The sequence below is a fragment of the Eleutherodactylus coqui genome, chromosome 9, assembly GCF_035609145.1.
Source record: "Eleutherodactylus coqui strain aEleCoq1 chromosome 9, aEleCoq1.hap1, whole genome shotgun sequence".
NCBI lineage: Eukaryota > Metazoa > Chordata > Amphibia > Anura > Eleutherodactylidae > Eleutherodactylus > Eleutherodactylus coqui.
The window spans coordinates 41,874,956-41,901,641 of record NC_089845.1 but is presented as its reverse complement, the minus strand read 5'-3'; the positions used below and the strand labels follow the sequence as shown (position 1 = coordinate 41,901,641).

General features: G+C 48.1%; 1 protein-coding gene across 2 annotated transcripts; it reads right to left on the bottom strand.

The window, feature by feature from the left end:
• Positions 1-2,265: 2,265 nt before the first annotated feature.
• Positions 2,266-26,146, bottom strand: BPHL (biphenyl hydrolase like). 2 transcript variants are annotated; one of them, XM_066579274.1, is made up of 7 exons: positions 25,968-26,146; positions 17,228-17,331; positions 15,620-15,786; positions 11,016-11,169; positions 6,835-6,966; positions 3,374-3,500; positions 2,266-2,526 (listed from the first exon to the last, which is right to left on the bottom strand). In XM_066579274.1, the coding sequence occupies exons 1-7, from the start codon at positions 26,066-26,068 to the stop codon at positions 2,433-2,435; spliced, it is 879 nt and encodes a 292-aa protein (XP_066435371.1). In that variant the 5' UTR covers positions 26,069-26,146; the 3' UTR covers positions 2,266-2,432. The 2 variants fall into 2 exon arrangements, with proteins under 2 accessions (XP_066435371.1, XP_066435372.1); XM_066579275.1 differs by having other exon boundaries at positions 3,374-3,497.
• Positions 26,147-26,686: the final 540 nt, after the last annotated feature.

Below are 26,686 nucleotides of genomic sequence, written 5' to 3'. Positions count from 1 at the left end.
TTACCTGACCCCCAGCGGTCACATGAACGCCGAGCCGGTAGCCTGCACCGTGGGGGGACCTGCTTACCTGTCCGGCGTCTTCTGCATTCTCCCTTCTGCCTCCTGGCCCGGCGATCATGTGACCGCTGGGTGCCACCTGACCCCAGCGGTCACATGATCGCCGAGGTAGAAGGGAGAATGCAGAAGACGCTGGACAGGTAAGCGGGTCCCTCCATGGTGCGGTGAGCACCTACACCCTCCTGAACTCTGTCAGTTCAGGAGGGTGCAGGGAAAATTTACATTTTTCTCATCCATTCTCCCCAGCTCCGATTTTATTTGGAGCGGGGGAGAATGGATGAGAAAAAATGGATTGGAAAGGGTTAAAAATAATGGGTGAGGCGTTGGCCTACGGCTGGCGACACAAGCGTATATACACAGCTAATTACCCACAAATACTCCAGAGATTAGAAGGAACGCATTTATTCAGATGGTCTGGTATATTTATGTGGATAAACAGCTGTGTATATACGCTCGGATGAAGGAGCCCTGAGTATCTTCTGCCTTTTTTTTTTTTTTTTTTTTTGAAGTATCGCACATAGCTGAGTTGTTTAACTTTAATGGAATTGATTTTCAATCACAATCTGAATAGGGTCACCCTCCTTCCCTGTGCCTAGTAGAGGGATTTCTGCAAACCCCATTCAGATGGGTGGGTCACTTACAAAAATTTCAGCATGAGATTTGCCCCATAATCTCCCCTTCATCCCATGACTAACCAAAACTAGTTTTATAACCAATGTTCTAGAAGGCAGCCCCTTCCATCCATTCTTAACCCTTTCCAATCCAGTATCAGACCTTTTGTCCAACACAGATTTCCGTGTGTAGCTCCCATTTCGGGCGAGGTCTGACACATGGTTCTAACACTATGCAGAGAAGAGGTCTGACATTGAACCTGTCTTCTGCATAGATATATTCTAGTATATCAGAGAGGGGTCAGATGTTGGCACTCTCCTGCAGAGTGTAGTATAGAAAGTCGCCTTAAATTTTAAAACATTGCTCATCTTAATGATGGATCATTTTTTAGTTGAGTAATTCCAAGTACTCCAAAGCACGTTCCCACCCAAAATAAATAAAAGCTGGGGTATGGAAGGAAACTGAATTGGAAAGGGTTAAGGCTTTCAGATACCCTTGTGTTAAGCTCCTTTTACAGGGGACAATTCTCGTTTGCCCAAGTAAACAAGGTGGTGTCATCACCCGCTCAGCTGGCATGTTTAGACTGAAGCACTGAACGATCAGAGGTTAAACTGCTGTACAAGTGAATGATGGTTTTTCTGCTGGTTGAACCTGATGAGTGAGAACCTCGCGATTCTCGTTCGGCGTTGCCTGCGTTTAACCTGAATGATATTGTGCAGGTTTGCTTATTTGAATGAATCATTCAGTCTAAATGCAGCATTACATTTAATTCAAGTATAAATCTGCTTTCTAGGTGCTGGGTAGTATTGTATCTTGTCACCACAGGAAGTAGGGGTGGAGACAAGATTTAGGTTGCTTAACAGGCAGGTGACAACCCCAGGAGCTGATTGGCTGATCTAGTCACTCACCCCCAATACCAGGGCAGGTTCAGGGACAGTGTCTGTGCCAGCCCTGCTATCCTATCAGCGATATGCTGAGGTCCTCAGTCTCCGCAGCGTGGAAGTGAGTGATTACCTCCCAGCTACAGATCTTGAGGCAGGAGATCACCTGTTCTACTTGTACCCATCTGCTGTGGCAGTGTGGCCGCTGCCCTCAGATCTCTCTGTGCTGCTTTCCCCGCCGCACTTCCTGCTTCAGTCAGCGGCGGCTGTAGCATGGAGGTACAGACCATGGAGGGCTTGAGGATGACCGCTGAGCAGAGGTGCGAGGGGGGAGGAGAGTGACAGGGTTGCCAATCTACAGTGTTGGGGTGCAGCCCCTGACAGCTCCACCGCTCCTCTCCCTCCAGCAGCTGGCACCGGTGCCGCTGCTCAGAGGCAGATGGGGAGCAGAGTAGCCCTCAGCGGCTGCATCTCGGCGCTATAACACGGGGATGGACAGTGTGGCCAGTGGCGCCGGGGTCATCACAGTGCTACAGTATTGGGGCAGGAGAGTATTGGCGAGGTGTATATTGGCCGGCCAGCCAATGATACAGCCAATCCGGAGCTAGGGGCGTTCCTCCACGTAAGGGCTGTCAAACCCCATAGCTTTCGGTGGTAACAAGATACAATAATACCCACGTTCTCTACCTACAACAGAAAGGACGAGTCAGGTGTATAGAGCACACAGTTGTGCTTTTATTGGCTACAGACTGTATTCATAGCTGGTAAAGGTCAGGACAACTGCAATTTTAGTTGTTTTTATACAATTCTAACTACGACCATGATATTTTTTGTGATTACTAATGAGGCTCCTCGATTCTTCCATGCAGCCTTATATAAAAGTTATGCTGAGCGCAGGAAATCTTCAACGAGTCTGTTAAATTCTTCGGCGTATCTTAGATGAAGATTATGTTTACCCTCTGGCATGAGGTGCAGTCTGTGAAATACACAAGGTCAACAATTTAGTCAATTGCTTATTGCATCGTGGGGTACATGTTTAATATCTAACTCTCAAGATGGAGGCTGCACTGTATAGAAGTGTCTGGAATATACAGATGAGACCTCCAGCAATCAGGTGAGGGGGCAGGCATGGAAAAATGTTTTTGTTAGCGTGGCCCTTTAAGACAATTCTCAGAACTTGCACAGCCCATTATGTATACTGCATTATTATAGACAGAACACATGTAATATATGGGCAACTGTGTATGTGGAAAATATTTTAACAGCACATTTGCATACTATAGTTGGAGAATTTGGAGGTTCCACCATTGTGCTTCTGCAATAACATAATACGTGCATAAAGCTTGTACCCGGGCCTGTAAAACAGGAATACCCACCAGCTCTGATGGGCTCCTTCACTAAGCACACTGACCCCCTACAATGTAGTGTAACTGATTATATGTGCTCTACAAGCAGCCCCCCCCCCCCCCCCCCCCCCACATAGGAACTTAAGGGTTTGGTGGGAAAGGGGTGTTGTTAGATAAATGATGCACAACTGGAGAGCTTGTCCCACCCCTGAGGACCGGATGGGTTTATATTGTTCTTCCAATAAGAGACCCGTACGAATACAGAATCCCAGTATATATATGTGTGCAAAACCAGCATGGAGTCACCTGCATATACTAAGAGGAGAATGAGCTCTGGTATTGATGGTGTAAAATATGCACCAGGAGCACAAAGTGTCCCGGACAACCTGCAACCCATGAATATATTTGGTTCTGAATGATCAGTAATAAACTTTCATCCCATAAACCAGTAGCCGTACGTAAAATAAAACCGCTCACCGTGAATCTTTCACCTGTTGATGTAGAAACTCTGGGTGAAATGATGGAACCATCGGATCCTTCATACCGTGAATAATCAATGTCGGGCAAGCAATGAGCGGAAGCAAATGGCGACAGATATTACCTGATAAATAACGACATTACCACAAGATTACTGAATACAACTCGAAGGAAGAGGCTTACAATGAGTAAGGCCGCCCGCACACAAACAGATTAGCATTGTGGAATACGCAGCGGGGGGCAGCACCAGATGCTGTTCATGGCATGTTATGGGAAATCAATTCTTCCTGCACATTCATGGAAACCAATTGCGGTTTTTGCAAGCGGAGGAAAAGTCGCAGCATGCTCATTTTCGCGCGGGTTTTGCACGGACGGCTTTATCTTCCCTGCGTCATCGCCTAGCGTTGGCATGGGAAAGATAAACATTTTAAAAATAAATCTGTACTGCGCATGTCGGGCGGCGGCTCGCCGGCTGCTATCAGGGTCGGATTCGGCTGCGGGCTCCCGCATGCGGGATCCGACTCATTAGTGTGCAGGCGGCCTAATGGAAGCGTGAACTTCAGAATAAACACTGCTGCTTCCCAGATTTCTCTACCAAAGCATTTCCTAGTGTGCCGAGTTTCTCATTGGGTGATAATATTTGTCGGGATTGGATACATTTGTGCTACAGTATTAAGACTGGCATTATACTGGTATCAAATCAGGTTAAAGCCCCCTATTTGAACAATCTGTATGGCTCAAAAATAATGAAGGGAATACTTGCACATCGCAGTATAAGGGTGGTTTCAGATTCGTGTTCGGGGATCAGGAACGGGGAATCCCCATGACGGAACAGCTTAGTCTTAGGACGGAACCAAACAGCGCCAAATGGACCCCGCTGACTATAATGGGGTCTGTTCAGCTTCCGCCCAGCTTTTAGACAGCTTTTTCTTCCAGTATTTTCTCCCACATCTGCAGTGAAACCTCCGACCAGAGGTGCCAACACAGATGTGAAACCACCCTAAACCCAAAGTCACTTCAACCTCGGTCATATCAATCTGCCCAGTCAGGAGGCAAAAGTGACTGTTAATCAACTTCACTTGTTTTGGTGAAAATAAAGTGACTACAGGTGCCAGGGAGAGGCAACAGCAAGACACCCCAAAAAAGGGAATGGTGTTACAGGTGGCGGACACAGACAATTACTCTCGCCTTACCCTTCCTGGCTGATTCTTCCCTAGTTTTGCTGGTGGTATAACTTTTTTACCTGGGCTTCTGGGATACTTTGAATTAATTCACTGATATGGGTTAAGACTCTCCCCTATAGTCTTCTGTGTCATGTAATAAGTTGGCTGACTGGTTTAATCCCTTTCATACTCCATTCCACCATTTATTCTCCCTACCCTGGAGGAAGCCAGGAGGTTCCACAGGGGGCGATGTTTATAGTAAAAGAGTTAAAACATTTTCCATTGTGCCTTTCAGGTCTTTATGGTGTCCTGATTGGATCTTGAATCCTTCAGCGTATAACAAAGGGGATGTAAAAAACAGTTTTATGTCGCATGGAGCACAAAAACTAGACTCTAGGCTATAGTCCAAGTAATAGCTATGCTCTCATAGGTCTGGATATGCGAGATTATATCCTCTTGGATTAGGAAGCTTCTCTCACCTTTAGTCACCATCAGTTTGGATACAACTATTATAGGGGGTTGTTTGACTCTCCAGAGACAATCAGTATTAGCTTTAGCTTCAGAACATCTGCATGCTCGAGTAGTAAGGGAATTGTTTGCAATGGGTGCATTAACTTTGAGATGCTCATCACTTTAAGTAGATGGCTTCTCCCCAACAGGGGCAGGTTATGTCACCTCCCTAACCCTTGTGCCATTTTGTTCAGAAGAGGGGGGTAGTTTAAATAATATAGCATCTCTATGGTTCAGCCAACCTGGATGCCCAAATACTTTATCTGTATGTCAGGTCCTGCAGGACATGAAGAGAAGTGCTACTAGACAGCTAATGAGTGCATGGACTTTAGTACCGGTAATATAGATTTTCTACCATGAAAATGCCCACGCTTATTGGCTGGATCTTCCAGTCAATCACACATCGAATGTGGTTTCAAGTTACGTTGGCCTAGGAAAGACCGTTGTATGTTGAAAGTATAAGGGACCATTCAATATACATGAGGAACCACAATAGAATAAAACCTGATTTAAAGAAACACAATTTTCAAATCACTGAAATGCTTACCTGATTGGATGGCTCCTGTGCATATTGCACTCACTTCCATGCAGTGCAGCCTCTTGTCTGATACATATCAGACACCATCCTGATTTTCATATTTCCACCAGCTTTCTTTTTCTCTACTCTTTGCTATTAATCCCATAATGCATCAGCACAGCATGACATTACCAGCTAGAGCTACTACCATCCCTGCCTGCTGGGAGGACAGTGTGATTATCATTATCCTCTATATTTTCCTAAATAAGCTAAAGGCCATAAGTACACCGTCAAGCAGGATGAACCATTATGCTCTTTATTATGATTGGGTAACTGAAGCTTCTAATCAGCAGTAACTGTGACATGAGTGTCTGTTCCTCTCTCTGAAAGACTGTGGTACAGCCCATGGAATTTGATTATACAGGAAGTTTTCGTAACTAAAATAGTGCCCCCCCCTACCCGATCACGTGCTTGTTGGGTATTTTGGATGAGGAGCATTGGCAATTTCACGATCGGATATTTCTTACTAATGTGTTGTTTCTGACCCGCAAACGATAGCTTTACGCTGGATGGATAGACGTTCCCCAACGCTCTCAATGTGGCAGAATATTGGTAACTCCACCTAAGCGTATGAGAACATAGTCTATAAAGATAGAGCATGCCCAGAGAAATTTCACAAGATGTGGGGGAAATGTGGTGGCTCGATGGACACAACTATCACACAAGGTTTGTTCCAAGGTTTATTGGATAGAGTTGTATCTAGGGCTGGTCAGTGATGTGAGTGCCAAATGTCAAACGCTACTGACACTGTAACCTAACGCAGTAATGCATTGTATTCCCATGTCTGTTATAAACTAAGTACCTGTGTAATTCTCCTTAACTTGAAAGCTTACGATGTATGCAAAGATATCTTCTCAAATACTGTGTGGTATACTTACTGTTCAGTAAAACAAGTTAAAAAAAATAGTGCCCCCTTGAGAGAACAGAAAGACAAGTAATTCCCAGAGGGTCACTATGAGGACATATGATCCAACTGAGGAGAATTTACAGATAGAAAGGAATAACTAAACAAGGTAGTATTAGCTGACATGTATACACTGGATGATTAGTTACATAATGAATGGGATGAAATGACCAGAGTGGCCTCTCTTATAATATGTCATCAGTATAGGTAATTTGACTGCTTATTAAAAAAAGGTGTGGAAAGAAATAAAAGCAAACCAGATTATTTTATTTAAAAAAAATAGTAAAACCCCGGCTTATGTATTTACCATCAGATCTGCTGACAAAGTGAGTCATGGCTTCCACCCACGCTGAAAACGTATTGGCAAAGTACTCCATTCCATATATATCCTCCATGGGCTTCCTCATCTTCGGGCTCCAGTTTGTTACATCCTTTACAGCTAAATAACAGCAGAAGACAAAGCTGCATGAATCCCTATAGAACAGATATACTACATAACAAAGTAAGGCCGGGCTCACATCTGCGTCGGGACCTCCGGCCGGAGGATCCATCACAGATCTGGTTCAAAATACCAGAAGAAAAGCGCTGCGTGCCCCATTATAGTCAACGGGGTCCATCCAACAGTGTTCAGTTCATTCCAGAGACGGAGCCGTTCAACCGCCGGGATTCCCTTGTCCCGCTCCCCAAATGGAGCATAAAAGCAGAATCCCCAGTGCAGCTGTCAAACCACCCTAATATCCTGATCTTGGAGATTCACTTTCAGTGTTTACAAAGTTAATTCTCCAATGGAGGAGCACCTTACTTTAGGATGCTGCATTGTGCCATTCCTCTGCAATTCCCCCTGGAAATGTAGGACTTGTCCTTGCCAACAAGGTGTGTTCCTACACAGCAAAACCCAGCCAGCGGCTGCAAGGGGAGCCTTAATCTGCACTCAACACGCAAGGACCCAGCTCCATTCACATGTACAAACACGTAGACCAGGGGCGTAGCTAAAGGTTCATGGTGCAAAAGTTTATCTTCAACTTCTCTTAACTCCTTAACGCAGAGGCGTAACTTAAAGCTCCTGGGCCCCAATGCAAAACCTGTAACAGGGCCCCCAATTATAATGCTTTATTCATAGTACTGGGCTCCCTATATGGCGAAGAGAGGCCTTATGGGACCCGTTAGACTTGGGTACAACTGCAATCCCTATAGTTACACCAGTGCCGTAGACATAAACTAGTGTCCAGCGTGATGTCAGAAGAATACAAATTCCAATGGTATATTTGCAAAAAATTAAAAACCCCAAGCCACAAATATCACAATTGATATCACAAGTGATGACTACTGGTGCGTTTCGGATAAAATGTCCTTAGTCATAGCACTTTTATAGCTACTACATAAAACAACCAATTAGAACCACATGTATATAAGAAGAGCAAAGAACCTATACAGCTTGTCAAGACCTTCAGTACATCCATCTTGGCTGCTGGCACATAGTAATAACTTGAACACGTGATAATCTAAAATGTAGTCGATCATGTGATCATGTTCATAAGTCCATAACTATGTGGCAACAGCCAAGATGGATGGACTGAATATCTTGACAATCTGTATAGGTTCTTTGCTCTTCTTATATACATGTGGTTCTAATTGGCTGCTCATTGTAGTAGCTATAAAAGTGTTTGCAGCGCTATTTGCTGACGGCTATGACTAAGGACATTTTGTCTGAAATGCGTCGGTTTCATCACTTGTGATATTTGTGGCTTGGTCTTTTTAGATTTTTCAAATAAAACATTGGGCTTTTTATTCTTCTGACATCACGCTGGATAGTTTTTGTCTGCGTGTTCCTACGGAGTCTAAAGCTTGCCATACACTTAGGATATCTGTCGGCCACACTGTTGGCCATTTCATTCCCATATTGACAAGTATACGGCCAGCTTAACACTTGGCACAGGTTAGACAGAAGAATGGTAACACCCAGTTGTCAATTTATTCATACATTTCCGGAATAAAAAAGGAACGGCACAACATGGAGCTCTAAGAAGAGATGCTCCAGTTTGCTAACAGACATGTCAGGGGAGCGGACAGGTTTTCTTTTACATGTAAGAAGTTTTCAAATCAGCAACGATCAGAGGATTAAACAATCGCTCCGAGCAGCTGATGGCCATTTTCATCACTGCAATGATTCTACACGTGTGACCGTTTTCTAACAGAAGTTTGATTAGGGTATGTCCACACAACGGAATCCCATGCAAATTTTTCATCATGGATTCCATCTATAAAACCGTGGCAGAAATCGGCATCATTTCCATCACAGATCCTCGTGTGGATTTATCACCGACAATGGGCAAAATCTATGCCTGGAATTCCTGCCACGATTCCGTATGAATCCACGTGAAGTAATGACCTATCACTTCTTAATACAGATCTGGGCAGAATCGGATTCAGAAATTCTGCAGGTGGATTTTTCCTACTGGCAGCGCCAAATCTGTGTATGGATCCACGGGAGAAAATGCAACCGATTTCTGCAGCAGTTTAAATCTATGTGTAAAAATTGGCGTTGGATTTCCAGATGGTGAAGATACGCTTAGAAGAGTTATTGTTCTTCTCTTACGACAACAGAACCCGCTGTAAGGCATTCACACTGTGGCAGAGGAGGTTAACGCATAAAGAGTCCCGTTACATTTGGAGGCATCTGTACGTATATTAAGTGAAGGACGAGCGACATTTCGAGATGAAGTCCTGCTTGTTTTGATCAACATACGAACTGCAGATTTATTGCACATCTTTTCGAGCATTCAGACTGCCATCGTTTCAACGTCAACGAATCACAATTGTTGGTGTAAAGTAACTTTCTGCTTATCGTATAGCAGACATGTGACACACAAAGCCTGCGGCTGAATCCGACCCGCTACCTCATGTTAGGTTTGCTACAAGGCCGGTGGGCCACATAACAGGCATTCTACTCACCCCGCCTGCAGCAAGTTTGGCGGCGGCGGTGCAGAGTCTGTGACCGCTGACCTCTCCTCTCCGGCGTCTGCATGTGCCATCCTGTACACAGCGCAGATGTCGAGGGGGCAGGTCAGCGGTCACAGACTCACAGTACTGCCGCATGCTGGGTACATAGAAAGCCTGTAGATCTACTGCCTGGCGGGAGGCCAATAGAAGTGTCATTATTACTACAGGGACTACTATGCGGGTCACGGTTAGGGCTCGTTCATATAGTTGTAGGCGCATTTCGGTCATGCAAATACACTGCGTATTTGCTCATGCAGAAAAAAAGGAGACAGTCTATTGAGATGGTGGGTAAATATGCAGTGAATATGCGCCGGCCCATTCACTTCAATGGGGCTACTGAAGGCTATTGCGGGGTTCACTATTACTACTGAGGGCCACTGTGGGGGGTCGCTATTACTACTGGGGACACTATGGGGGTCACTATCACTACTGAGGCCACTGTGGGGGTCACTATCACTACTGAGGGCCACTGTGGGGGTCGCTATCACTACTGAGGGCCACTGTGGGGGTCGCTATCACTACTGAGGGCCACTGTGGGGGTCGCTATCACTACTGAGGGCCACTGTGGGGGTCGCTATCACTACTGAGGGCCACTGTGGGGGTCGCTATCACTACTGAGGGCCACTGTGGGGATCACTACCACTACTGAGGGCCACTGTGGGGGTCACTACCACTACTGAGGCCACTGTGGAGAACACTACTACCACTACTGAGGCCACTGTGGAGAACACTACTATTACTACTGAGGGCTACTGGGGGAGGGGGTCACTATTACTACTGAGACCATTGTGGGGGGCACATTTACTACTCGGGACAATATTGGGGCCCCTGTGGGGCTCATTATTACTATTGAGACCACCTTGGGTGACACTATTATTACTGAGGCCACTCTGCATGTGGCAGCATTAATCAAGCTGATTTACGGTATATTTACACATGGCAGAAATGCTGAGGAATGTCCAGAGCAGAAATTTCCCCGGCACATTCCGCAGCATTTCTGCATCTAAAAAAAAATGGTCAAAATCCGTACCATTGGTGCGGATTTTGACTGAAAATCAGCCGTGTATTCACAACTGATTTCATACTATGCAGGGCTTCCCCTCACCTCCACTGTAGGCTTCCCGCCTTCCAGTTCTCTGGGAACCCGGAAGCCAGGGAGCACTGACAGCGGACGGAGGAGGTGAAGGGGAGCGCCACATAGCATGAAATCAGTTGTGGGTGTCCGGCTGATTTTCAGTCAAAATTTGTCCCAATGGCTTAGATTTTGACAATTTTTTTGGATGCAGAAATGCTGCGGAATGTGCTCCGCCTTTTTTGAAACGGTCCTGTACTTCTCATAACAACAGAGGTAACATCATATGTTGCGATAAGCCCCGCCCCTGACCACACCCCTCAGTCCCGCTTTGACCGTGGGAAAATGTGCTCACCTTACCACAGCGGTACAACCATGTTTAGTGAATGCACTTCATGTTACCACAGTCTTCTCACCATTATAAAGAGTTAGATCCTCTGCAGTGACGTAAGCATTCGCTCCCCAGACCACAAGCTTATTGATGAGCGATGGATAAGACCCGGCTGCTATGAGTGCAGTTATACCGCCATCACTCCATCCCAGCATGGAAAATCTCTTGAAATTCAAAGCCTGCAAAAGGGTAATTAAAAATACAAACACCTTTTTTTTCTTGTGCGCTTACAATTGATCTCAAGCAGCCTAAAGCCCCATTTACACGCAAAGATGATCGCTCAAAATGTGTTCAAAAGATAGGGAGATTGACAGTTTGAGCGATCATTTTGCATAAGCTGCTAATGGGCACTAATGCCAAATTAGCAGCTTATTAGCTTCATTTGCATGTAAATGAGCCTCTCTGAGCTGTATGCAGAGAACAGCAGGTGTTCTGTTATCCGCATACAGCCCCTTTGTTCTGCCATGGGACTGCAGCTGAAAACAATATTATCAGCTCTCAGTCCGAATGGTGGATTTTAAAAGCAACTAAAAATCATCGTTCGGGCGAAAAGCAAACGATGGTAGTTTATTTACACGCAGCGATTATCGCTCAAAAGACATCGTTTGTGCGAATTTTGAGTGATAATCGTTGCGTGTAAATGGGACTTTAAATACAAGGATAAACTTCTGAATAACCTGACTTCTCGTGTCTGCTTCTCCATAGCTACTCTGTGTACTTGCTGTGGTAGAGACATTGGGGCATATTTACTAAGCCTCTTGCACCAAAATATTTCTATTTTGGCATAAGTGCCAAAATTGCAAATTTTTGAACATTTATTCTGGGCACTAGCTTTTCCTTTTTTTTTTTTTTAAGTGAGCGAGACCAAGCATTAGGTGCCATGCCCACACGGCCTACCAAATTTACTGGCATGCGTTATACCTGAAACCTACGCCAGCTCCTAGTGGCGCATCACAAAGTCATGATGCCAAAGGGGAAGCTCTCTAGCGCTATAAATCGGCATTGCTGTGTACTAGTGTATGATCGAAACAGAGCACTGCCAGCTTCCCTCCGCACATATGGCTGATTTGCTTCCTCTCCAGCGCTGCGATTGAGCGCTGCTCTATAGTCCTGTATGACTGAGAAGCAGCATTGACTGCCATTCTCCTGGCCACAGACAGCATGAAGCTTAATGCTTCACCTTGCAGTGCGTTGCAACACACTGCAAGCACAGCAAGGGAACGGTTAAGATGGCTTTTCAGAAGACGCTGTCTTGTGTGTACATGAGGAATAACACCATTTCTGGCCATTTTATGTCTTACATCCTGTATTTCACACCAGTTTTCCTCTCTACAGAGTTTCTCTCTAATTTAAGCTTTTTCTGAGCTGGTGCCTGAGTCTCTCTCCCTTCTCCATAGGCTTCTATGAACAGCAGGAGTTAACATCCACCCCCAGTTCCTGTGTTCTGTCTTGTTGGTTTCTAATAACAGAGACAACATCACTTGACAACAGGCAGTGGACAGTCCGGGGAGGAATGTTTAATCCTCACCGGGTGCCCCATTCCAGCGTTGTGTCCCTGTGAAGTCCGCGCACGCCGACAGCTTGACTCTTTCTGCACGCACACCTCCCATAGAAATGATCGGCAGAGGCATATACAGAAAGAGTCAAACTGCCAGCGCACGCAAACTTTGTGGGCACACAGCGCTGGAATAGGGTGCCCAATGACAATCAAACGACCCTCCCCGGACTCCCAGTTCCATCACCTTTCAGCCCCATAATGTATTTTATGGGTCCCAAAAGTGATGACCGTGTCCTTTTATGCACAAGTGATCTCAAAATGCAGTGACCATTTAAAGGGGTTTTCAAAGACTAAGATATTGATGACCTGACCTCAGGATATGGTCATCAATATTAGATCAGTAGGTGTCTGCCCCCGAGACCCCCACAATCAGCAGTTTGAGGAGGCCGGCTGCAATGAGCACTGTGGTCTCTTCTCAGGCATCTTACGTCCCGTTCATTGGCCCCACGGCCTGAGAATGGCTCAGGACCATTCAAGTGATTAGGAGAGAGCTGCTATACCAAGCACAGCCACTATATAATGTATGGCGCTGTGTCTGGTAAGCACTGAAGTGTCAGTGGTACTCATCCTAGCGCAGCGGTCACTTTAAACAGCACCGATCTGATATTGGTGACCTATCCTGCAGATTCGTCATCAATATCAGTCTTGGAAACCACATGTATGTCTAGGCTTGAAGCAACTTTTCATATTAAGCAATTGTCCTTTGAGCAGTGTCCTACATCAAACCAGAGTCTCACAACTTTTAGGTACATTTTTATTTGTGCAGTTTTTTGTTGGTTTTTTTTTAACCAAAACCACTGCAGCCAGAGGATTACTGCTGGTCTACGGAAATATGTGATTACCGCCACACAGAGTGCTATGGTGTATGGAGTTCAGTTGTCGCTTCTGCAGTTAGTGGCATTTCTATTTCAAAATGCACTTCACTCTTAGTATTTGGGGTTTTTCTCCACTCTTTATTTGGTTTCTTAACTAGGGATGAGCGAGCGTACTCGGAAAAGCACTACTCGCTCGAGTAATTTGCTTTATCCGAGTATCGCTGTGCTCGTCCCTGAAGATTCGGGTGCCGGCACGGAGCGGGGAGGAACGTAGGTAAGATCTTTCTCTCCCTCTCTCCCGCCCGCTCTCCCCTGCTCCCCGCTGCGACTCACCTGTCAGCCGCAGCGGCACCCGAATCTTCAGGGACGAGCACAGCGATACTCGGATAAAGCAAATTACTCGAGCAAGTACCGTATATACCGGCGTATAAGGCGACGGGGCGTATAAGACGACCCCCCAACTGTCACCTTATACGCCGGTATTCAGTGGAGAAAAAAAAAAAAATTTATTACTCACCTCCCACGGCGTCCTGTCGCGCTCCGGCAGGATGTCGCTCGCTCCGGCAGGCTGTCGCTCGCTCCTCGTCCCCGCCGCAGCATAGCTTTCTGAATGTGGGGCTTGAAATCCCCGCTTCCAGAAAGCTAATACACACGCCGGCAGCCATGACATCATTGAATGGCTGTGATTGGCTAAAGCACACGTGGCTTCAGCCAATCACACTATTCAATGACATCATTGAATGGGTGTGATTGCTAACACGTGCGCCTTCAGCCAATCACAGCCATTCAATGATGTCATTGAATAGTGTGATTGGCTGAAGCCACGTGTGCTTTAGCCAATCACAGCCATTCAATGCTGTCATGGCTGCCGGCGTGTGTATTAGCTTTCTGGAAGCGGGGATTTCAAGCCCCGCATTCAGAAAGCTATGCTGCGGCGGGGACGAGGAGCGAGCGACAGCCTGCCGGAGCGAGCGACATCCTGCCGGAGCGCGACAGGACGCCGTGGGAGGTGAGTAATAAAATTTTTTTTTTTTACACTTTTTTTTTTTTGTATTACCGGCGCATAAGACGACCCCCGACTGCAGAGCAGATTTTTCGGGGTTCAAAAGTCGTCTTATACGCCGGTATATACGGTAGTGCTTTTCCGAGTACGCTCGCTCATCTCTATTCTTAACCCTTTCATTGCTATAGCTTTTTGGACATTCTGCACTTCATCAGCTGAGAATGAAGGAAACAAGTCATTCAATAAGATCTATTCCTCATGTACACACAGCCGTTTATTGTGAGAACGTCATCTGAAAGTGCAGCTACACTTATTTTACACATTAATATTTCCCTGAAAATAAGACCCTGTCTTATATTAATTTTAGCCCCAAAAGAGGCACAGGGTCTTATTTTCGGGCGGTGTTTTATACTCACCTAGCAGGCGCTATCCGGGTCCCTCCCGCTGGTCCCTGGCGCTCTGGCAGGCTTCCATGTAGTCGTCAATGCCGACGGAGCATCTTTTGCTGGTAACCGGGCTTGAATATCGCACCTCCAGCAAGCGATTGCTTTGATTAGTTCACGAGAGCCGCCTCAGCCAATCTAACCTGGTGCTCGATGAACCAATCACAACCATTCAATGCATGGCTATGATTGGTTCATCTAACGCTGGAGCTGATTGGTTCATGAGCACTGCCTCAGCCAATCAGACCAACTGCTTGCTGTAGGCGGGGTACTTTAGCCCCGTCACCAGCAAGAGATGCTCAGTCGGCATCGAGGACTGCATGGAAGCCTGATTGAGTGCCTAATAGCAGTGGGAGGGCCCCAGATAGCACCTGCTAAGTGAGTATTGCTAATTTATTTTATTTTTTTCATGTAGTGTAGCTAGGGCTTATTTTCAGGGTAGGGCTTATATTTCAAGCCACACCTGAAAAATCTGGGTAGGGTTTATTATCGGGTAGGTCTTATTTTCAGGGAAACACTGTAGCACCTACTTATTCCACAACGCTGTACATCACATGTCGTCGTCATTGGAGCTCACAGTCTAAGTCCCCCTATTGGTATGGTTGCTTTAGGTGTGTGTGGAGGAAACGTCTGCAAACACAGGGAGAACATACAAACTCCACGTAGAGGTTTTCCTTTATGGGATCTGAATCCAGGACCCAAGTAAAATAAATTTTTAACTGATATTGAGAAGTCTTCCAAATTATCACAAATCCAATGTATTCCAACACAAATTCAATGAAGGTATTTTTTTGCAAGTTTTAGATGTACCTGCATCAGATCTACGGCATCTTTTGCATCTCTTGAAAAAAAGTCTGCAGGATAGTCTCGGGCTGGTGGGATGGAGAGTCCATATCCTCGAGGGTCCCACCCAATGAGAGTGAAAGATTCTTTATTAAGGAACTTGAGTTGTGGTCCAAAGTCAGTCTGACTGCATCCTAATAACACACGAAAGTCACAGAAACACTAAGAATTACTCAATCAGCTTTATTTATGAAGCAAATCCCAACCATAATGGGCAAAGCCCTGCTAAAGATTACAGAAATAAGTGTAACAGCGCTAATTACGTCCCGTCTTCACCGCTTTAAGCCTCCTTCATACATTTTTTTCTGCACTTTGTTTTTTAGTGACTTTTTTTAACTTAGTAACATTGAAGACATGCCTTTTCTAAGTGACGTTTTTAAAGTCCTATAGAGAAGCCTATGGGAAAAACAGTGGAGAAAAAAAAGGGGAAAATAACCACCATACCAAGGGCATGTGGCGCTTAAAAGAAAAAAAAAGCCACAAATGCATGAACCGAGAACTTTTTTTACTGAGAAGTTGTTTTATAGTACGGCATGTGAAGCAGTTCTGCTTGTGTACTTTGCTGAAGCTTTCAGAAACCTCAACTAGTAAAATCATTGATCGACTCATAAGAATTATGATTGCAGTCATTTTCTCCATTCCTGGCTGTTAGAGCAGAAGCCTGGCTGTCAGTAGTCAGGCAAGCCACCACCTTAAAATGATGAGTTTGGAAGGGATTGTCCGGTTACTTTTCGACATTTCAATTCCAGTTGTAGATGTGTGAAAACAACAAATCCAGCGGTACTTACTAGAGATGAGCGAGCGTACTCGGTTCGGGTGTTTTTGCACTCGAGCACCGCTTTTTCCGAGTAACTGACTACTCGGACGAAAAGATTCGGGGGGCGCCGGGGGTGAGCGGGGGGTGGCAGGGGAGAGAGAGCTCCCCCCTGTTCCCCACTGCTACCCCCTGCTCCACCACGCCGCCCCCCGAATCTTTTCGTCAGAGTAGTCAGTTACTCGGAAAAAGTGGTGCTCGAGTGCAAAAACACCCGAACCGAGTACGCTCGCTCATCTCTAGTACTTACCCATCCTCTGCACCTGGCATTAACCCTCTCCAATCCAATTTGTATCCTGGTTTTCCTAGGCGGCTTACTTTTTTCTGCTGTTATAAAACGGCGCTATCTGCTGGCTAAAGCCAGTACTGCATGAGGTGACACGTTAGGTAGGCTCCGACAGCAGAGAGGCTGGCAACATACAGTAAAAGAACTCTGACAGATGTCCTCCAACATTGGCGCTGTACAGCCTTAAATCATAATGTCTTTAGACATCAGACAGTGGATTGGAAAGGGTTAAAATGTCAATAAGTAACCCACCAACCCCTTTAAATGTAAGACTGTTACATTCCGAGGAATAGATACTTCTTTAATCTACATGGGTTATCAGACAGGCGAAAACTGCAAAGCTTCGCTCTAAAAGGTCATGGTGTGCACGATTCAAATGAGCTCAATACTAAACATAAAATACTAACTTGTACCCTTCTTAACATGAAGCCCCAAGGAGAGCCCCCCCACCTATGTCCTTATGTTAGATCCACACCTAGAGCCCCGGGAAGTAACAGGACGGCATGATCCCCACGTCCTGCGCACTGATAATGCAGATTGACGCCATTAACGTGTATTCTTCCAGATGTGATCGCTGAGCTGTAAGGAAATACAAAATTATATATATATTAGTAGCAGGCAAAGAATTCAGGAAATAAAAGTCCTTTTGTACCGTTGGAGTTATCACTTAAATGATTACAAACATGTTCTTATATAATAGCCTATGAGATCACTAGCAAAAGTGCAAATCAGGTTTTGACACTACGGAGAAAAAAAACAACAACTCATAATCCCCGTGTTTTTAGTTCTACGGCCTACTGTGGACCTCAGGACACAAAAATTTGGGGGAGGATTTTCATCTCCACTTTTCAAAAATCATAACCCCCCCCCATCTACATGGCCATATGAAGGCTTGTGCTTTGCGTGGCAAGCTGTAGTTTTTATGGGCACCATTTTTTGGATACATATAATGTATTGTAAAACTTTTATTACACTTATTGTAAAAAAAAAAAAATTCCTGCCCTAGAAGAAGTTGTCAGAATCGGATGAAACTTTCGCTGTGATTGCATATCTCTTTCTCTCTCTCTCATGCTACTTACTCGAACGAGCATCAAGCTCGGAAGAGTACGTTCGCTCAACTCCATCTAGTACCCTGTTGTACCGCCTCCAGCTTGGATACAAGATGTGATACTCGTGGGCATGGAGGCTCTAGTACCCTGTTGTACCGCCTCTAGCTTGGATACAAGATGTGATACTCGTGGGCATGGAGGCTCTAGTACCCTGTTGTACCGCCTCCAGCTTGGATACAAGATGTGATACTCGTGGGCATGGAGGCTCTAGTACCCTGTTGTACCGCCTCCAGCTTGGATACAAGATGTGATACTCGTGGGCATGGAGGCTCTAGTACCCTGTTGTACCACCTCTAACTTGGATACAAGATGTGATACGGGCGGGCATGGAGGCTTCAGTACCCTGCTGTAGCGCCTCTAGCTTAGATACAAGATGTGATACGAGCAGGCATGGAGGTTCTAGTACCCTGTTGGGCCGTCTCTAGCTTGGATACAAGATGTGATACAGGTGGGCATGGAGGTTCTAGTACCCTGTTGGGCCGTCTCTAGCTTGGATACAAAATGTGATACGAGTGGGCATGGAGGCTCTAGTACCCTGCTGTACTGCCTCTAGCTTGGATACAAGATGTGATATGGGCGGGCATGGAGGCTCTAGTACCCTGTTGTACCGCTTCTAACTTGGATACAAGATGTGATACGGGCGGGCATGGAGGCTCTAGTACCCTGTTGTACCACTTCTAACTTGGATACAAGATGTGATACGGGCGGGCATGGAGGCTCTAGTACCCTGCTGTAGCGCCTCTAGCTTAGATACAAGATGTGATACGAGCAGGCATGGAGGTTCTAGTACCGTTGGGCCGTCTCTAGCTTGGATACAAGATGTGATACGAGTGGGCATGGAGGCTCTAGTACCCTGTTGTACCGCCTCTAGCTTGGATACAAGATGTGATACGGGCAAGCAAGGAGGCTCTAGTACCCTGTTGAGCTGCTCATGACACCACTACAAATGAAGACGGTGGGTAGATGTCAAAGGCAGAAGACATAATGGGCGACACAAGAGCTAATGTCCTTCAGCCACGAGACTGTAATGATGGCGCCTCCTATCTTTGGATGGTGGACAATGAAACAGTTGGAGCTATTGGCGCTTGTCAGGCGATCAGACGCTCCTCTCTACTGGTGGTCTGTCGGGGGGTCCTGAGACCAGTCACACTGTGTGCCCTCACACATCCACTGGTCCCAACACCTCCTAACAGTCTGGTCAGTCGGTTCTCTCTTCCTGTGGTCTGAAGGGGGTGTTCTGAGCCCGGTTGACTTGTGTGCCCTCACACATCCACTGGTTCCAACATCTAACAGTCTGGTCAGAATGGCCTGGTAGAGATAATTCATCAATACGACCATCCAGCTTCTCGCATTCCAATAACGCGCCCCTCTCAGACTCTGGTAATGGGGTGAAATCTCTTCTCTGCGTCATAGAGGCGTCTAGTGGCCAACAAGCTCTACACAAGCAGAAGAAGAGGTCACTACACACAAGGAGCCTCCAAGAGCCTCTTATAGGCCAAGCGGGGGAACCACTTTTAGGTCACTAGCTAGGAGGCCGGCAGGTCATGAATTTCTATGAAGCGGTAGGTTTGCCGTTGCCTATGTACTTTTATCTCTAGTAACGAGCCACCAGTACTGGCCAACCGGAAGAGAATCCAGTCTAACAATCCTGTGCCAATGTGGACACAGCGGTCGGTGACCCGTGGGGGGGGGGGGGGGGGGTTACTGTCATCTCTGTATACAATTGTAACTAAAGTCAGCAGCTACTACTAAACAATACTAGGCTAAGAAGAAAGCCATGTGTTTGCATCCATCTAGTTTATAAGAATCTTTGGCCAAGTCAGTCATTTACCCGACACTCACTTACAGGGAGCCATCATCACGTCTGAGCCCGATAAACTACATTATGGGTGAGAGACCGGGAACTATGGATCATACTCTCCGGGAGTCCCGTTCCTGCGCTGCATCACCACGGAGTTGGTGTGTGCACACCGCCGGCTAAGAAGATTCACACACTGTGCGTGCGCCAACTTCACAAAGACACAAGACACCCGGTGAGTATGGGCGACCGCTCCCCAGACTCCTTGTTCCATCACCTCCGGGCCTCCTCATAACGTAGGGCTCAAATATGATGACAGGTTCCCTTTAACCCCTTTACGCTCAATAACTTACAGTTACATCATGGAGTTTTTGGGTTTGTATGGAGCAGGATTGGATTGGGGGAGGGGGGAAACGACAATCCCACTCCATACAGAACGGGTGTCCGCTTTCTTTGACAGCCAACACCCTCCCACAACAGCTGTGATCAGCAATCACGTTGATCACACCTGTTAACCGTTTAAAAACTGCCGTTCATTCCAACAGCGGCATTTAAAAGCCCAAAACCGATATTGGGAATCCTTCTTCCCTTCTGTGGATGAGATTGTGGGGTGCTGGTCTGTTGCCATGGCAGCTGGGGACCCGCTGAAGGCTCTCCGGGCTGTCTTTGCAGTAGGACTGCCCGTTAGTTTGAGGTATAATGTAATACTATGGTATTGCATCACACTATGGGAGCGATCAAACCATCACAAGTTCATTTATCGCTGCCTCCGTAAAAGTCCGATCTATCAAAGTAACTAATTCTTTATCCCACATGGTGAAATTAAAAAAAAATACATGTCAGTATTGTGCTTTTTTTGATCACCCCGTCTCCCAGAATTTTTTTTTTATAAAAGACGATCAAAAAGTGGTATGTACCCCAGAACGGCTCCAACAGAAACTACAGGACCTGTCACAAACAATGAACGTACAACTATGTCGATGGAAAAGTAAAAAAGGTTCTGGCTGTCAGAACAGGGCGGCAGAAAAGTTTATTTTTCCCAAAGATATATATAAAAAAAAATTTTTAACCCCTTAGGGCGCCCACCCACTGGCGTTTTTTTTACCTGCGTTTGTGTTTTGCGTTTTTCCTGCACAGGCATAGAGATAACATGTGTTCCTGTCCACTGGCGTTTTTTTTTCGGTCCGTTGCGATTTTTAACATAGGAACTGTCAGTTGCATATGTGTCCTTATTTTTCTCTTAATGCACCCATGAATGGCAATGGAAATTAACGGAAAAGCCGCGAAAACGCCGCGGAAAACGCTGCGTTTTTCACGCACGGAAATCGCAAACGCCAGTGGGTGGGCGCCCTTAAAGACAAACTATTTTGGCCATAAGTACGCAAGGATTTTAGGGGTGTTTTCATTTTCACTTTTCAAACGCCATAACGTTTTCATTTTTCCGTCGACGCGGGCCTGTTTTTTTTGCACGGTGAACTATAGTTTTCATTCGTACCATTTTTGGGTACATAGACTATATTGTAAAAGTTTTATTACTTTTATTTTTGAGAGCAGGGAGAGAAAACATTAATTCTGCCATTTTTTTTACAGCATCAATCAAACAGCATAAATGACAATTCATTTTTTCTGCGGGTCGGTACGATTAAATCGATAAAAAAATATTATAATGTTTTTAGGTTTTTCCACAATAAAAACCCTTTTTTTTTGGAAAATCTAATCATTTTTACATCGCTGCATTCAAAGTCCCAGAACTTTTATAACTTTGGCCGCAGCTCTGTGCAGGCTTGTTTTTTGCGTTACGGGCTGTAGTATTATTGGCACCATTTTGGGGTACATATGGCTTCTTTGATCACTTTTATTCGGCTTTTGGGGATTTAAAATGAGCAAAATAAGCATTTTGCCTTCATTTTTTTTTTTTTTACCGGTTTTGCTGCACAGGATCATTAGTATGCTCAAATTATAATTTGAGAGCAGGGAGAGGAAACAGTACTATAATCATAGTACAGGTCATTACAGACACAATGATACTAAAGATGGGGGGGGGGGTTTGCTTAAATTTAATTTTTTCATACAAATAGGTGAAAATTAGCAAAAAAGGATTTTTTTTTTACTCTCTCTCTGTTTATGTCCCTGTAGGGGACATGATCCATAGCAGCTATGATAAAGCATTGCAGGACTTCTGTCCTGCAATGCCTTATCGTTTGTAATAGGCAATGGCATGCTGGGTCACCTGTATCTGGCTTCCTGTTGCCATGGCGATTACCTTGCGGTGGTCCGATGACATTAAAGAGGGACTGCCCTCTTTCTGTGAGCCCTTTACATGCAATCCCCACAGATCGTGGCATGTAGAGGGTTAACGGCGGGGGGGGGGGGGGGTCGCTGTCCTCATGTACCCCGCTATCGGCAACAGCCGGTTTCCGCTGCCGGATGACCCACACCATCCACATGATGTAAGGTTACAGCCTGGTGCGTTAAGTACCCTGCTGCCATGATGTAAACGTATGTCATAGCGTTAAGGGGTTAAAGTAGTATAGAAAAAAACCCTGTAACTATACAAGTTTGGTATGGTAGTAATCGTACCGACCCGCAGAATAAAGTCCTCAGGTCATTCTTGTTGCAGTGTGTGCGCCGTAGAAACAAGACCCCCAAAGATGGCGGAATTGCATTTTATTTTCCATTTCGAAATAGAAGTTTTTCAGTACATTATACGGCACCCCGAAAAATACAACAAAAGTACGATGAGGAGGGAAGAAAAACCAAATATGAAAAAAGGGTGTCGGTAAGGAGTCAGGCCTCCTGCACAAGGCGTCCGGCCGAGGACCACTGCGTCCCTGTCCAGATCCGTCTTGTGGATGTGCCGGCTGGCACATGCGCAGTACAGATAACGCCGTGCCGTTGCTAGGCGATGACGCGGATTCTGCGGCCCGTCTCCAGTGACAGCTACAGATGGGCAGCAAATCGGATGGCTTCCATTGACTTCAGTGGAAGCCATCCGCACCGACATAGAACATGCTGCGATTCTCCCGCACAAGCGTTGATTTCGGCTCGTGGGCAGAGGGAATCTTTTAAAGTTACATGTCTACGGACGGACATGTGGCCGCGAATTCCGCAGCTAAAATCCATCCGTGGGCACTCGGCCGAGGGGCTCCCTCACGCCTGCGTTTTGTTAACATTGCGATTTCTTTTTCTTACGGAAAGGTCAGTGGGACTTTCTAATGTTAAAGACGCAAAAATCACGGAGGCGCAAACTGGTGATGTGTTTTTAGCATAGAAAGTCCTGCTGACCATTGTGTTAACAAAATGCAAGTGTGTGCGAGCTCTGACTACAGACAGGAGGGGACTTTACCACTGCTAAAGGAGGGGGTCCTCCGCCACCCCCACTACTGTCTGACTGTACCACTGCTACAGGAGGGGGTCCTCCGCCACCCCCACTACTGTCTGACTGTACCACTGCTACAGGAGGGGGTCCTCCGCCACCCCCACTACTCTGACTGTACCACTGCTACAGGAGGGGTCCTCCGCCACCCCCACTACTGTCTGACTGTACCACTGCTCCAGGAGGGGGTCCTCCGCCACCCCCACTACTCTGACTGTACCACTGCTACAGGAGGGGAGGGGTCCTCCGCCACCCCCACTACTGTCTGACTGTACCACTGCTACAGGAGTGGGGGCGTCCTCCGCCACCCCCACTGCTGTGTGACTGTACCACTGCTACAGGAGGGGGGTCCTCCACCGCCCCCACTACTCTGACTGTACCACAGCTACAGGAGGGAGGTCCTCCACCGCCCCCACTACTCTGACTGTACCACGGCTACAGGAGGGGAGGGGTCCTCCGCCGCCCCCACTACTGTCTGACTGTACCACTGCTACAGGAGGAGGGGTTTTCCGCCGCCCCCACTAGTCTGTCTGACTGTACCACTGCTACAGGAGGGGGGCCCTCAGCCCCCCCCCCACTACTCTGACTGTAACACTGCTACAGGAGGGGGGTCCTCCGCCACCCCCACTACTGTCTGACTGTACCACAGCTACAGGAGGGGGGGCGTCCTCCACCAACCCCACTACTGTCTGACTGTACCACTGCTACAGGGGGGGGGGGGTCCTCCGCCACCCCCACTACTGTCTGACTGTACCACAGCTACAGGAGGGAGGTCCTCCGCCACCCCCACTACTCTGTTTGACTGTACCACGGCTACAGGAGGGGGGCCCTCAGCCCCACCCCCCCCACTACTCTGACTGTAACACTGCTACAGGAGGGGGGTCCTCTGCCACCCCCACTACTCTGTCTGACTGTACCACAGCTACAGGAGGGGAGGGGTCCTCCGCCGCCCCCACTACTCTGTCTGACTGTACCACGGCTACAGGAGGGGAGAGGTCCTCTGCCGCCCCCACTACTCTGTCTGACTGTACCACGGCTACAGGAGGGGAGAGGTCCTCTGCCGCCCCCACTACTCTGTCTGACTGTACCACGGCTACAGGAGGGGAGGGGTCCTCCGCCGCCCCCACTACTCTGTCTGACTGTACCACGGCTACAGGAGGGGAGGGGTCCTCTGCCACCCCCACTACTCTGTCTGATTGTACCACAGGTACAGGAGGGGAGGGGTCCTCTGCCACCCCCACTACTGACTGTACCACGGCTACAGGAGGGGTTCTCTGCCGCCCCCACTACTCTGTCTGACTGTACCACGGCTACAGGAGGGGGGGTGGGGTCCTCCGCCGCCCCCACTACTCTGACTGCAGACAGTGTCCATGAAGGGACTGTACCACAGCTATAAGAGGGGGGGGGGTCCTCCACCACCCCCACTGCTGTCTGACTGTACCACTGCTACAGGAGGGGGGTCCTCCACCGCCCCCACTACTCTGACTGTACCACAGCTACAGGAGGGGGGTCCTCCACCGCCCCCACTACTCTGACTGTACCACGGCTACAGGAGGGGAGGGGTCCTCCGCCGCCCCCACTACTGTCTGACTGTACCACTGCTACAGGAGGAGGGGTTTTCCGCCGCCCCCACTAGTCTGTCTGACTGTACCACTGCTACAGGAGGGGGCCCTCAGCCCCCCCCCCCACTACTCTGACTGTAACACTGCTACAGGAGGGGGGTCCTCCGCCACCCCCACTACTGTCTGACTGTACCACAGCTACAGGAGGGGGGGCGTCCTCCACCAACCCCACTACTGTCTGACTGTACCACTGCTACAGGAGGGGGGTCCTCTGCCACCCCCACTACTCTGTCTGACTGTACCACAGCTACAGGAGGGGAGGGGTCCTCCACCGCCCCCACTACTCTGTCTGACTGTACCACGGCTACAGGAGGGGAGAGGTCCTCTGCCGCCCCCACTACTCTGTCTGACTGTACCACAGCTACAGGAGGGGAGGGGTCCTCTGCCACCCCCACTACTCTGTCTGACTGTACCACAGCTACAGGAGGGGAGAGGTCCTCTGCCGCCCCCACTACTCTGTCTGACTGTACCACGGCTACAGGAGGGGAGAGGTCCTCTGCCACCCCCACTACTCTGTCTGACTGTACCACAGCTACAGGAGGGGAGAGGTCCTCTGCCGCCCCCACTACTCTGTCTGACTGTACCACGGCTACAGGAGGGGAGAGGTCCTCTGCCGCCCCCACTACTCTGTCTGACTGTACCACGGCTACAGGAGGGGAGAGGTCCTCTGCCGCCCCCACTACTCTGTCTGACTGTACCACGGCTACAGGAGGGGAGGGGTCCTCTGCCGCCCCCACTACTCTGTCTGACTGTACCACGGCTACAGGAGGGGAGGGGTCCTCCGCCGCCCCCACTACTGTCTGACTGTACCACTGCTACAGGAGGAGGGGTTTTCCGCCGCCCCCACTAGTCTGTCTGACTGTACCACTGCTACAGGAGGGGGGCCCTCAGCCCCCCCCCCCACTACTCTGACTGTAACACTGCTACAGGAGGGGAGGGGTCCTCCGCCGCCCCCACTACTCTGTCTGATTGTACCATGGCTACAGGAGGGGAGGGGTCCTCTGCCACCCCCACTACTCTGTCTGATTGTACCACAGGTACAGGAGGGGAGGGGAGGGGTCCTCTGCCACCCCCACTACTGACTGTACCACGGCTACAGGAGGGGTTCTCTGCCGCCCCCACTACTCTGTCTGACTGTACCACGGCTACAGGAGGGGGGGTGGGGTCCTCCGCCGCCCCCACTACTCTGACTGCAGACAGTGTCCATGAAGGGACTGTACCACAGCTATAAGAGGGGGGGGGGGGGGTCCTCCACCACCCCCACTGCTCTAACTAACTGCGCCGGACCCTCACCCAGATAGCACTTTTACCAGTCCGCCAGCGTTCGTCTCCCGGTGGGCAGCCCCCTCAATACGCGGCGCAGGAGCCGCACAGACGAGGTGAAGGCAGCGCCGGCGTGAGGTAACGCCATAACACCGGACAGGAAGCAGGTGGTCGCTGCCGTAGCGCTAAAATTCTCTGCCAGGACCTTATGACTGAAGACAGTCAGGTGACATACTCAAGTCACGTGACTATAAAGCTGTGGTGGCGGACCAATGCAGTGACTACCTGCTAGGATGCCGCGTGCTTATCAGGGGAGCACACCCTGACGTCAGTGTATGCACCTCGGATTCCTCCTCTCCTGACTGAGGAGGAATACTACGGGGGTCACTATCACTACTGAGGACCACTGTGGGGGGAGGGTCACTATCACTACTGAGGACCACTGTGGGGGGAGGGTCACTATCACTACTGAGGACCACTGTGAGGGGAGGGTCACTATTACTACTGAGGACCACTGTGGGGGGTGAGGGTCACTATCACTACTGAGGACCACTGTGCAGGGAGGGTCACTATCACTACTGAGGACCACTGTGGGGGGAGGGTCACTATAACTACTGAGGACCACTGTGGGGGGAGGGTCACTATCACTACTGAGGACCACTGTGAGGGGAGGGTCACTATTACTACTGAGGACCACTATGGGGGGAGGGTCACTATTACTACTGAGGGCCACTGTGGGGGGAGGGTCACTATTACTACAGAGAGC

Excerpts from the sequence above, each read along its gene's own strand:
- BPHL (XM_066579274.1), bottom strand. The coding sequence starts at position 26,068 with ATGGCGTTACCTCACGCCGGCGCTGCCTTCACCTCGTCTGTGCGGCTC. Across the intron at positions 17,332-25,967 it reads AGACGAACGCTGGCGGACTG|CTCAGCGATCACATCTGGAA; the intron begins GTAAAAGTGCTA and ends ATTTCCTTACAG. Across the intron at positions 15,787-17,227 it reads GTTACTTCCCGGGGCTCTAG|GATGCAGTCAGACTGACTTT; the intron begins GTGTGGATCTAA and ends GTGTGTTATTAG.